The sequence below is a fragment of the Rhinopithecus roxellana genome, chromosome 11 (assembly GCF_007565055.1).
Source record: "Rhinopithecus roxellana isolate Shanxi Qingling chromosome 11, ASM756505v1, whole genome shotgun sequence".
Lineage (NCBI taxonomy): Eukaryota > Metazoa > Chordata > Mammalia > Primates > Cercopithecidae > Rhinopithecus > Rhinopithecus roxellana.
This window is the reverse complement of record NC_044559.1, coordinates 74694849-74707042: the sequence shown is the minus strand read 5'-3', so window position 1 is coordinate 74707042 and position 12194 is coordinate 74694849. Positions and strand designations below refer to the sequence as shown.

The 12194-nt window shown below is 40.8% G+C and overlaps 1 protein-coding gene across 4 annotated transcripts in view; it reads right to left on the bottom strand.

Annotated features, from left to right (window-relative positions):
• Positions 1 to 12194, bottom strand: part of HPSE2 (heparanase 2 (inactive)) — a 790590-nt gene that overhangs the window by 231671 nt on the left and 546725 nt on the right. For all 4 annotated transcript variants that reach the window (XM_010389528.2, XM_010389530.2, XM_010389531.2 and 1 more), the window contains one exon: positions 4890 to 4937. In XM_010389528.2, coding sequence (XP_010387830.1) covers positions 4890 to 4937 — 48 coding nt within the window. The remainder of the gene's footprint in view (positions 1 to 4889; positions 4938 to 12194) is intronic.

The following is a 12194-nucleotide window of genomic DNA, read 5'->3' as shown; positions in this document are numbered from 1 at the left end:
TGTATTTCTCCATCTTGAATCTGTAAATTAATATTTTCCACCAAAATTTGGAGAAGTTCAGCTTTGATTTTAAAAAAATTTCTGCCACATTTTCTTTCTCCTATTCGTCTGAACTCTGTGCATATGTTAAGCTATTTGGTTTTGGCAATGAGGTCACTGAAACTTTGTTCATTTTTTTCCACGATGTTTTCCTTTCTGTTCTTTAAGTTGTATAGTTTCTATTGCTCAGTATGCAAGTTTACTCTTTCTTCTGTGGTTTCCAGTCTCCTGTCAAGCCCATCCAAAGAGTTTCCATTTCAGATATTCTTCTTTTCACTTCAAGAATTCCATTTGGTTCTTTTTTATAGTTTCCATCGCACTGCTGATATTTCTCCAGGCTAATATTTCTCAGTATGGACATTTTCTCCTTAACTCTATGAATATATAATATGAATTATAATAGCTTCTTTAAAATCCTTGTCAGCTAATTCTAATATCTGGGTCATCTCAGGGTTTCTATTTATTGTTTATCCTCCTCATCATGGTCATATTTTCCTGTTTCTTTGCATGTCTGGTAATTTTTTTATTGTATATAACAAAATGTGGATGATATACTACAGAGATAGAAGAATGTTGATTTTGAATCTAGCAGGAAGTTGAATGAATGACTGATCTTCTTGTTCTTGTGAAGGCATCAGTTTATGCTTTTTCTGGACAAGTCTGTTTTGGTTATACTTGAGTCTTAGAGCAAATCCTTAGTCCTGAGACAGACTTTACACCTAAGGCATAATTTTTTTAGATTTCACTGGATAAAAACAAGGTGTTTATCAAGTCCCTCTAAATTTGTGACATTCAAATTTCAACCTCTGTCTCTCATGTGACAAACGGCAGCTGAAATCTCTGTTCAACTTTTTGAGACTTACAGCTGTTTCTTTCCACTAGGCTCCTTGGAATGTCTCATGAATGTATACATTTCAGGGATCAAAGATTTGAGGGAAGTTTATATGCATATTTTGTATTTTTACATTGAAGCTCCTTCTTTTTGAGATTTCCACCCTCAATTTCCAGCCTCTGACTCCTTCTCCTTGACACTTCAAGCCAATATGAGCATGCATTTCTGTTGGAGTTCTAATTACCTCCTGATGCATGAATTGTTAAATAACTACAGTGAAGGCTGGGCGCGGCGGCTCAGCACTTCCTCCCAAAGGGTGTGGCGGCTCAGCACTTCCTACCAAAGTAATCCCAGCACTTTGGGAGGTCGAGGCAGGTGGATCACGAGGTTAGGAGATCAAGACCATCCTGGTGAACACGGTGAAACCCCGTCTCTACTACAAATACAAAAAATTAGCCTGGTGTGGTGGTGAGCACCTGCAGTCCCAGCTACTCAGGAGGCTGAGGCAGGAAAACGGTGTGAACCCAGGAGGCGGAGCTTGCAGTGAGCCGAGATCATGCCATTGCACTCCAGCCTGGGCAACCGAGCAAGACTCCATCTCAATAATAATAATAATAACAACAACAACTACAGTAAAAAGTCAAGTAAAAGTAGATCTCTTGTAGTGTTCTTCACTTCTTTTAAAGGTTGAATACCTTCCTTTGGTTTCTGCCTTTTTTGATCATATTCCAGTGTTTTTTCTTTAATACTTTATATTTTATCATTGCTCTCTATATAAGGGTTATTACAATAACAAGCTACTCCACTATACTTGTAATTATACTTTCATCTTAATAACTGTTTCTGGGTTTTCTAAATGGGTTGGTGGGCAGGACCAATTATTAAGTCACATATTTTGGTCCTCAAAATATAGTAAACCCAATAATATGCTTCCAAATCAAAATAGTCAAACTACAGAGATCTGTTTATTAATGACTTCAGACTCAGAATTTGGCTGTTCAAGCTCCAAGCTCAACATCCCAATACTGAATTGATTCTTCTGGCCATCTATATATAGTGACAAACGACAAATTCTATGTTAGTCTCCCCCACCCTTTTTTTTCTAACAATGTCTCTTGATCTCTTTACATTATTAGGACATCTTCACCTCAGTATTTCTCAGAATTGAAGAAACATGGCATTTGGCTTTAATTTTCATGAAGTCCCCCTGGCCAGAATTGCCTGGGATTCTTCCATGACTTTTCCAAGTCTTGACTGAAAACTATGGCTGGAAAGGATAAATTGTAGATTCCAGGTGCTATTTGTCCTCTAATGAATGCTGATCCTGGAGCCAAAAGAAATACAACCCCCTGCTTGCTTTTGAGGGTATTTTTGGAGTAGTTGCAAACAGTGATATTTATCTGGAGACATGGCCTATATATATGTGTGTGTGTGTGTATGTGTATTTTTTAAGTAGTCAATAAACAAAATGTATTTATTAAAAATGTATTTTTGCATTATAAAAATAATACTGTGCTCACTTCATTCCATTTGTGGCAGGAAGAGTACTTGAATAGAAAAGAAAAGCTTTCTCTTATCCCTCCCTGTCAGCAATAATAATTAAAGCCATACATTCTTAGCCAATAATTTTCTTATGCTGATATCATTATCTTTCTCCACAAATCCTATAAATTCTTTTCTTTTTTTTTTTTTTTTTTTTTTTTTTTTTTTTTGAGACGGAGTCTCGCTCTGTCGCCCAGGCTGGAGTGCAGTGGCGTGATCTCGGCTCACTGCAAGCTCCGCCTCCTGGGTTCACGCCATTCTCCTGCCTCAGCCTCCCAAGTAGCTGGGACTACAGGCGCCCGCCACCGCGCCCGGTTATTTTTTTGTATTTTTAGTGGAGACGGGGTTTCACCGTGGTCTCGATCTCCTGACCTTGTGATTCGCCCGCCTCGGCCTCCCAAAGTGCTGGGATTACAGGCGTGAGCCACCGCGCCCGGCCCAAATCCTATAAATTCTTAAAGACTCAGCCTTTATGCTACATTATCCAGATAGCCTTGTTGGTGAGGACACTGGACAGAATTTCAGTAAAGGGACATTATCTTGTTATCAAAGCAGTGGTAGTTAAGACAATAATCCTTGGAGTGAGACAGACACAACTTTAAGTCCAACATTTTCCACTTTCTGTGTAATCTTTGGATTTTCTACAATTTCATCTAAGTTATAGTAAAATGGAGATAAAAATAGTCCCTAACTCATTTGGTTGTTGTGAGGATCAGATATAATAAGGCATACAAAGTTTAAGAACAGTTCCTGGCACATTGTTATTTTTATTGTCATTGTTGTTGTTGCCATTATTATTTTTTCCCCAGAGTAAATGACTAATAAACTATTGTCTAAATAAGTACTTGGTGATTGAATAAGTGCCATTATGGTAGAAGAGAAAAACAAATAAATTACAAAGACAAGTCATAAGGAAAAAAACAATTTTAAGTTATCATAAGTGCTATTAAAAAAGAGCTAAGAAAAAGAATGAAATGGGAGACCTGTTTTGGATAGGATCATCAGGGAAGGCCTCTCTAGGACATGACATGTAAGGTGAGACTTAAAAGATGAAAAGGAGTTGGCCACACGAAGAGAATGGAGAACAGCATTTCAGGCAGCAGGACTAGCATATAGAGAGACCCAGAGGCAGATATGCACATGGACCTGAAAGAATTGAAAGACCACTGGTGAGCTGGGACAGAATAAGGGCAGAGCGGCACCAGATGAAATCAGAAAGCAGCAGAGGCCAAACACAAAAAAAGGCCAGTGTGGAGAGTTTGGCTTTTGGTCCAAGTGCGAAGGAGAGACATTGTGGGTTTTCAAGCAAGGGAATGACAAGATCCTCAGACTTACTCAATCCATGACTCACAAAAACAAATTGAAGAAGAATAAGAGTTTCTGAAAACATTTGGAACTTGTTTTTTAGAGAAATTAAGAGTATAAATGTAGACTAAAATATTTCCCATTATGACTGAAGTTATTGATTGCTAGCAAACAAAAACACTTTAGGTGGGGAACTTTTCTTCAGAGGGAGAAGCAATCTTTAATAAAGATTTAATCCACTTCGTTTTTTTCACATCTGTAATGAATCCACAGGGGATAGTGTGACCCACTTCAAACAGAGGATGGACAAAAGGAGAACACACGCTAGGCAGGAAGGGTTAGAGTAACTGAGAAAGAGGGCCATTGCCAAGGCCTATGTGGGCCCAGAGTAAAAGCACAGTCTGAGTTGAGAGCACCACATTAGACAAGAGATGATTTGGAGGATACTGTGAAATAGATTTCTCAGAGAAAAGAAGAACAGGATTCCAGTATACAATTAGTGAGACATTGACTGTTAAGGGCTGGACCTTCTGGTACAAATGCCCTAAGGGAACTTATAGAATATTTAAATTTATTTATCAGATAATTATACTTTTCATTATCCTGCGGTAACAGGTCTTTTCCATTGCAAGATTCTTCCTGCAGTGTTGGAATTCATTCCCTTTCTTGAAGCTGCTTCATCTTGATATTCTTTTTTTTTTTTTTTTTTTAAAGCTGCTTCATTTTAGAGACTCACTTGGCAGTAATTATGACCACTGACATTAATAACAAAGTGTTTCTATTTCCCCATTATATATTGAGCAATTAAAATTATTTCCTGTCTTATACAAGGAAATTTATTCCCAAAGGAAAAGCCTATGGGAAAACAGTGGCATGCCCAGATCCCCATTACGTGTTCACTGATAACAGATTATTTTAAAAGGGTACATAATAGCTGAAATCTCCAAAATGCGTCAGTTGTTTTCTCAAATTTTTCTGAAAACAACCAAACAAAATTATAGTACTACGAGACAACATGTGCCATAAAAACAACTTTGGAGTTACTTTTAAATTTTTTCCTGGAGGATGAAGGATAGCTTATCGAATGTCAGTTATGAACTTGGTGACAATTAATTATCTTTCATTTCACAGCAGCTGATAATAAGTAAGAGCAAAAATGGTGAATACCTACTGTTGCCAGGTAACTGCATCTACTGTACTTCCTGCCACCTTCATGAATCTGTAAGGAATAGAAAGAAAAAAGATATTACAACTTAGATCAAACCACATCCTCCAAATCAAAAGGAAATGAACTGAGACAGATTAGACCAATCCCTAAGAAGGTATGCTTTCTGAGAGGATCCTCCACAGCCACAATCATGGCCTAGACACAGCTATTGGAGGTCAAACTATACAGAAAGTGAAAGTAACCATACTTCCAGCTCCCCACACATCCTTCACCATCTGGAAATCAAAATCCCAATAAGGCATTCTATCTACATCTGTCTTCCCAAGCCCATGCCTGATGGCTCCCACATCAATTTCCTCATAACCAAAACTTGTCTATCCCATTTCCTATTCTCTAAGGACTCCAATCTCTAATAGGAAACAAACAGTAATATTTCCCAAGGATGACAGCACAAAAGATGCCTTTGAAAAACTCCAGGCTTTCCTAGAACGAGCATGAGAAAACCCAATTTATTTATACAAGTAAAAAGCACCATCAAATATGCTCCAATGAGGGGCTGCCACACCTGTCTAAGTGTAGAAAGTTGGGCACCACAAAGAGAAATCTATCATCTACTTTTGGAGCAGCTAAGTAGTGAACTGAGTGTTATCTGACAATCATGCTCAGCTTGAAAGATAAACCAGACTTGGCTCCATGCAGTTAAGCACACATCAAAGCCTTGCTAGCAGTTCCCCACCTTCTTTGTTTCTGGAGGTTCCAGGAAAATCAATAGAACCTGAAGATGCATCTGGGAGCCCAAAGATGACACAGGGTCTCTCATAAATTGCATGTCTGTGAATAACTCAATTATCTACCTACTTCCTTCTCCCTGTCCATATGTTCTCAGGCCATGTGCTATCATGGTTATAACTACGAGTTGAGGGAGTCAACTAGTAGTTACCAAAAGGAATATCTCAGCTCTTTAAGATATTTCTTTTATTCCTGAGACCCTGGTGGGGAACTTTTCTTCAGAGGGAGAAGCAATCTTTAATAGTACTTCTTAACTGAAGAATTCTTCCTCCAGGGAGAAAGATGGTGTTTTGTCTAGAAGGCCCTATCTCTACTTTACACCAGCATAATATTGCAAGGCAGATGCATGTTGCTCATGCTCTGTGGGTTGCTGTGTGTTGCCTAAACACAGGCACAGATTTGCTGTGACAGCAGAAGAGAATTGAGTCTCTCTGGAGGAGTACATAAGAGAAACATAGGGCTGGATGCCAGGACTGTTGGTTAGCATTAAAGTGAAGTTTATAAAAGGAGAGGAAAAGAAGAAGGGGAAGGACACGATGGGTTTGAAAAGGGGGGAAGAAAGAGAGACGGAAGAGGAGGAGGAGAAGGAGGACAAGGATGGAGGATGAGGAGAAGGCCACAGAAGCCATGGTTTAGCCTTTGTCTGAATGGTTTTGCCTTTCTTTCTCCAGTACCATTCAGCAGTCCTCAAGCAAGAAAGTAGAAAATGGCATATGGGAATGATCAAGGAATAGAACTGGTTTGATGAGCAGGGCCAAAATGTCAACGAGGGCTGGAGGGAATGTAACATTTACTGAGTACCTACTGAATGCCAGCCATTCACATGTTATTTCTTATAATTCTTAAAAATGCCTGCTTGGTAAGGTGGATATTGTCAATTCCATTATATAGATTACCAGCTTCCCTACTGGCTACAGAAGTACATCTCCTAACACTCCAAATAGCCAATTTTTGATGGAGTCATGCCAACCCTCCTAGCAGCAATCATTGGGAAGCATGGCACAGATATCCTCTGCTTTTGAAGCCAACGGATTTCTCTTTCTCTTTACCTCATCTCCTTTCCCCAGCCCAGGACAATCTCTTTTGAGTTTGGGAGAATAGCTCCACTCCCTTCACTATTTCTGGACCTATGCCTCTAAAATTCCTCTTCTGGAATTCAAAAGCCAGAAAGACTTGTGCAGTATTTGCCTTTCCTCCTGTCATGTGCTACCCTGTCAATAGGCACACAACCAGCTCTTGAATGGATAGAAGGAAAATGGAAAAATACAAGGAGAAAGAAAACAGATTAATATTCAAAATATTGGGAGCAAGATGGCCGAATAGGAACAGCTCCAGTCTCCAACTCCCAGCGCGAGCGACACAGAAGACCGGTGATTTCTGCATTTTCAACTGAGGTACTGGGGTCATCTCATTAGGGAGTGCCGGACAATCGGTGCTGGTCAGCTGCTGCAGCCTGACCAGCGAGAGCTGAAGCAGGGCGAGGCATCGCCTCACCTGGAAGCGCAAGGGGGAAGGGGATCCGTTTTCCTAGCCAGGGGAACTGAGACACACAACACCTGGAAAATCGGGTAACTCCCACCCCAATACTGCGCTGTAAGCATACAGGCACACCAGAATATATCCCACACCTGGCCGGGAGGGTCCCACGCCCACGAAGCCTCCCTCACTGCTAACACAGCAGTCTGCCGCGATCTATCCGCAAGGCAGCAGCGAGGCTGGGGGAGGGGCGCCCGCCATTGCTGAGGCTTAAGTAGGTAAACAAAGCCGCTGGGAAGCTCGAACTGGGTGGAGCTCACAGCAGCTCAAGAAAGCCTGCCTGTCTCTGTAGTCTCCACCTCTGGGGACAGCGCACAGCTGAAGACCAACAGGGGAAGTAGCAGGAGCCGGTGCAGACGCGAACGACTCTGTCTGACAGCTTTGGGGAGAGCCGTGGATCTCCCAACGCGGAGGTTGAGATCTGAGAACGGACAGACTGCCTGCTCAGGTGTGTCCCTGACCCCTGAGTAGCCTAGCTGGGAGAAATCCCCCACTAGGGGCAGTCTGACACCCCACACCTCACAGGGTGGAGTACACCCCTGAGAGGAAACTTCCAAAGGAAGAATCAGACAGGTACACTCGCTGTTCAGCAATATTCTATCTTCGGCAACCTCTGCTGCTGATACCCAGGCAAACAGGGTCTGGAGTGGACCTCAAGCAATCTCCAACAGACCAACAGACAGTCCTTCTGACTGTCAGAAGGAAAACTATCAAACAGGAAGGACACCTATACCAAAACCGCATCAGTACGTCACCACCATCAAAGACCAGAGACAGATAAAACCACAAAGATGGGGAAGAAGCAGGGCAGAAAAGCTGGAAATTCAAAAAATAAGAGCGCATCTCCCCCTGCAAAGGAGCGCAGCCCATCGCCAGCAACGGATCAAAGCTGGTCAGAGAATGACTTGGACGAGAGGAGAGAAGAAGGCTTCAGTCCATCAAACTTATCAGAGCTAAAGGAGGAATTACGTACCCAGCGCAAAGAAACTAAAAATCTTGAAAAAAGAGTGGAAGAATTGACAGCTAGACTACTTAATGCAGAGAAGATCATAAACGAAATGACAGAGATGAAAACCATGACACGAGAAATACGTGACAAATGCACAAGCTTCAGTAACCGACTCGATCAACTGGAAGAAAGAGTATCAGCGATTGAAGATCAAATGAATGAAATGAAGCGAGAAGAGAAACCAAAAGAAAAAAGAAGAAAAAGAAATGAGCAAAGCCTGCAAGAAGTATGGGATTACGTAAAAAGACCAAATCTACGCCTGATTGGGGTGCCTGAAAGTGAGGGGGAAAATGGAACCAAGTTGGAAAACACTCTTCAGGAAATCATCCAGGAGAACTTCCCCAACCTAGTAGGGCAGGCCAACATTCAAATTCAGGAAATACAGAGAACGCCACAAAGATACTCCTCCAGAAGAGCAACTCCAAGACACATAATTGCCAGATTCACCAAAGTTGAAATGAAGGAAAAAATCTTAAGGGCAGCCAGAGAGAAAGGTCGGGTTACCCACAAAGGGAAGCCCATCAGACTAACAGCAGATCTCTCGGCAGAAACTCTACAAGCCAGAAGAGAGTGGGGGCCAATATTCAACATTCTTAAAGAAAAGAATTTTCAACCCAGAATTTCATATCCAGCCAAACTAAGTTTCATAAGTGAAGGAGAAATAAAATCCTTTACAGATAAGCAAATGCTTAGAGATTTTGTCACCACCAGGCCTGCCTTACAAGAGACCCTGAAGGAAGCCCTAAACATGGAAAGGAACAACCGGTACCAGCCATCGCAAAAACATGCCAAAATGTAAAGACCATCGAGGCTAGGAAGAAACTGCATCAACTAACGAGCAAAATAACCAGTTAATATCTAATGGCAGGATCAAGTTCACACATAACAATATTAACCTTAAATGTTAATGGACTAAATGCTCCAATTAAAAGACACAGACTGGCAAACTGGATAAAGAGTCAAGACCCATCAGTCTGCTGTATTCAGGAGACCCATCTCACATGCAGAGACATACATAGGTTCAAAATAAAGGGATGGAGGAAGATCTACCAAGCAAATGGAGAACACAAAAAAGCAGGGGTTGCAATCCTTGTCTCTGATAAAACAGACTTTAAACCATCAAAGATCAAAAGAGACAAAGAAGGCCATTACATAATGGTAAAGGGATCAATTCAACAGGAAGAGCTAACTCTCCTACATATATATGCACCCAATACAGGAGCACCCAGATTCATAAAGCAAGTCCTTAGGGACTTACAAAGAGACTTAGACTCCCATACAATAATAATGGGAGACTTCAACACTCCGCTGTCAACATTAGACAGATCAACGAGACAGAAAGTTAACAAGGATATCCAGGAATTGAACTCATCTCTGCACCAAGCGGACCTAATAGACATCTATAGAACTCTCCACCCCAAATCAACAGAATATACATTCTTCTCAGCACCACATCGCACTTATTCCAAAATTGACCACATAATTGGAAGTAAAGCACTCCTCAGCAAATGTAAAAGAACAGAAATTATAACAAACTGTCTCTCAGACCACAGTGCAATCAAACTAGAACTCAGGACTAAGAAACTCAATCAAAACCGCTCAACTACATGCAAACTGAACAACCTGCTCCTGAATGACTACTGGGTACATAACGAAATGAAAGCGGAAATAAAGATGTTCTTTGAAACCAATGAGAACAAAGATACAACATACCAGAATCTCTGGGACACATTTAAAGCAGTGTGTAGAGGGAAATTTATAGCACTAAATGCCCACAAGAGAAAGCAGGAAAGATCTAAAATTGACACTCTAACATCATAATTAAAAGAACTAGAGAGGCAAGAGCAAACACATTCAAAAGCTAGCAGAAGGCAAGAAATAACTAAGATCAGAGCCGAACTGAAGGAGATAGAGACACAAAAAACCCTCCAAAAAATAAATGAATCCAGGAGTTGGTTTTTTGAAAAGATCAACAAAATTGACAGACCGCTAGCAAGGCTAATAAAGAAGAAAAGAGAGAGGAATCAAATAGATGCAATAAAAAATGATAAAGGGGATATCACCACTGACCCCACAGAAATACAAACTACCATCAGAGAATACTATAAAAGCCTCTACGCAAATCAACTAGAAAATCTAGAAGAAATGGATAATTTCCTGGACACTTACACTCTCCCAAGGCTAAACCAGGAAGAAGTTGAATCCCTGAATAGACCAATAGCAGGCTCTGAAATTGAGGCAACAATTAATAGCCTACCCACCAAAAAAAGTCCAGGACCAGATGGATTCACAGCTGAATTCTACCAGAGGTACAAGGAGGAGCTGGTACCATTCCTTCTGAAACTATTCCAATCAATAGAAAAAGAGGGAATCCTCCCGAACTCATTTTATGAGGCCAACATCATCCTGATACCAAAGCCTGGCAGAGACACAACAAAAAAAGAGAATTTTAGACCAATATCCCTGATGAACATTGATGCAAAAATTCTCAATAAAATACTGGCAAACCGGATTCAGCAGCACATCAAAAAGCTTATCCACCATGATCAAGTGGGCTTCATCCCTGGGATGCAAGGCTGGTTCAACATTCGCAAATCAATAAACGTAATCCAGCATATAAACAGAACCAAAGACAAGAACCACATGATTGTCTCAATAGATGCAGAAAAGGCTTTTGACAAAATTCAACAGCCCTTCATGCTAAAAACGCTCAATAAATTCGGTATTGATGGAACGTATCTCAAAATAATAAGAGCCATTTATGACAAACCCACAGCTAATATCATACTGAATGGGCAAAAACTGGAAAAATTCCCTTTGAAAACTGGCACAAGACAGGGATGCCCTCTCTCACCACTCCTATTCAACATAGTGTTGGAAGTTCTGGCTAGGGCAATCAGGCAAGAGAAAGAAATCAAGGGTATCCAGTTAGGAAAAGAAGAAGTCAAATTGTTCCTGTTTGCAGATGACATGATTGTATATTTAGAAAACCCCATCGTCTCAGCCCAAAATCTCCTTAAGCTGATAAGCAACTTCAGCAAAGTCTCAGGATACAAAATTAATGTGCAAAAATCACAAGCATTCTTATACACCAGTAACAGACAAGCAGAGAGCCAAATCAGGAATGAACTTCCATTCACAATTGCTTCAAAGAGAATAAAATACCTAGGAATCCAGCTTACAAGGGATGTAAAGGACCTCTTCAAGGAGAACTACAAACCACTGCTCAGTGAAATCAAAGAGGACACAAACAAATGGAAGAACATACCATGCTCATGGATAGGAAGAATCAATATCGTGAAAATGGCCATACTGCCCAAGGTTATTTATAGATTCAATGCCATCCCCATCAAGCTACCAATGAGTTTCTTCACAGAATTGGAAAAAACTGCTTTAAAGTTCATATGGAACCAAAAAAGAGCCCGCATTGCCAAGACAATCCTAAGTCAAAAGGACAAAGCTGGAGGCGTCACGCTACCTGACTTCAAACTATACTACAAGGCTACAGTAACCAAAACAGCATGGTACTGGTACCAAAACAGAGCTATAGACCAATGGAACAGAACAGAGTCCTCAGAAATAATACCGCACATCTACAGCCATCTGATCTTTGACAAACCTGAGAGAAACAAGAAATGGGGAAAGGATTCCCTATTTAATAAATGGTGCTGGGAAAATTGGCTAGCCATAAGTAGAAAGCTGAAACTGGATCCTTTCCTTACCCCTTATACGAAGATTAATTCAAGATGGATTAGAGACTTAAATGTTAGACCTAATACCATAAAAACCCTAGAAGAAAATCTAGGTAGTACCATTCAGGACATAGGCATGGGCAAGGACTTCATGTCTAAAACACCAAAAGCAACGGCAGCAAAAGCCAAAATTGACAAATGGGATCTAATTAAACTAAAGAGCTTTTGCACAGCAAAAGAAACTACCATCAGAGTGAACAGGCAACCTACAGAATGGGAGAA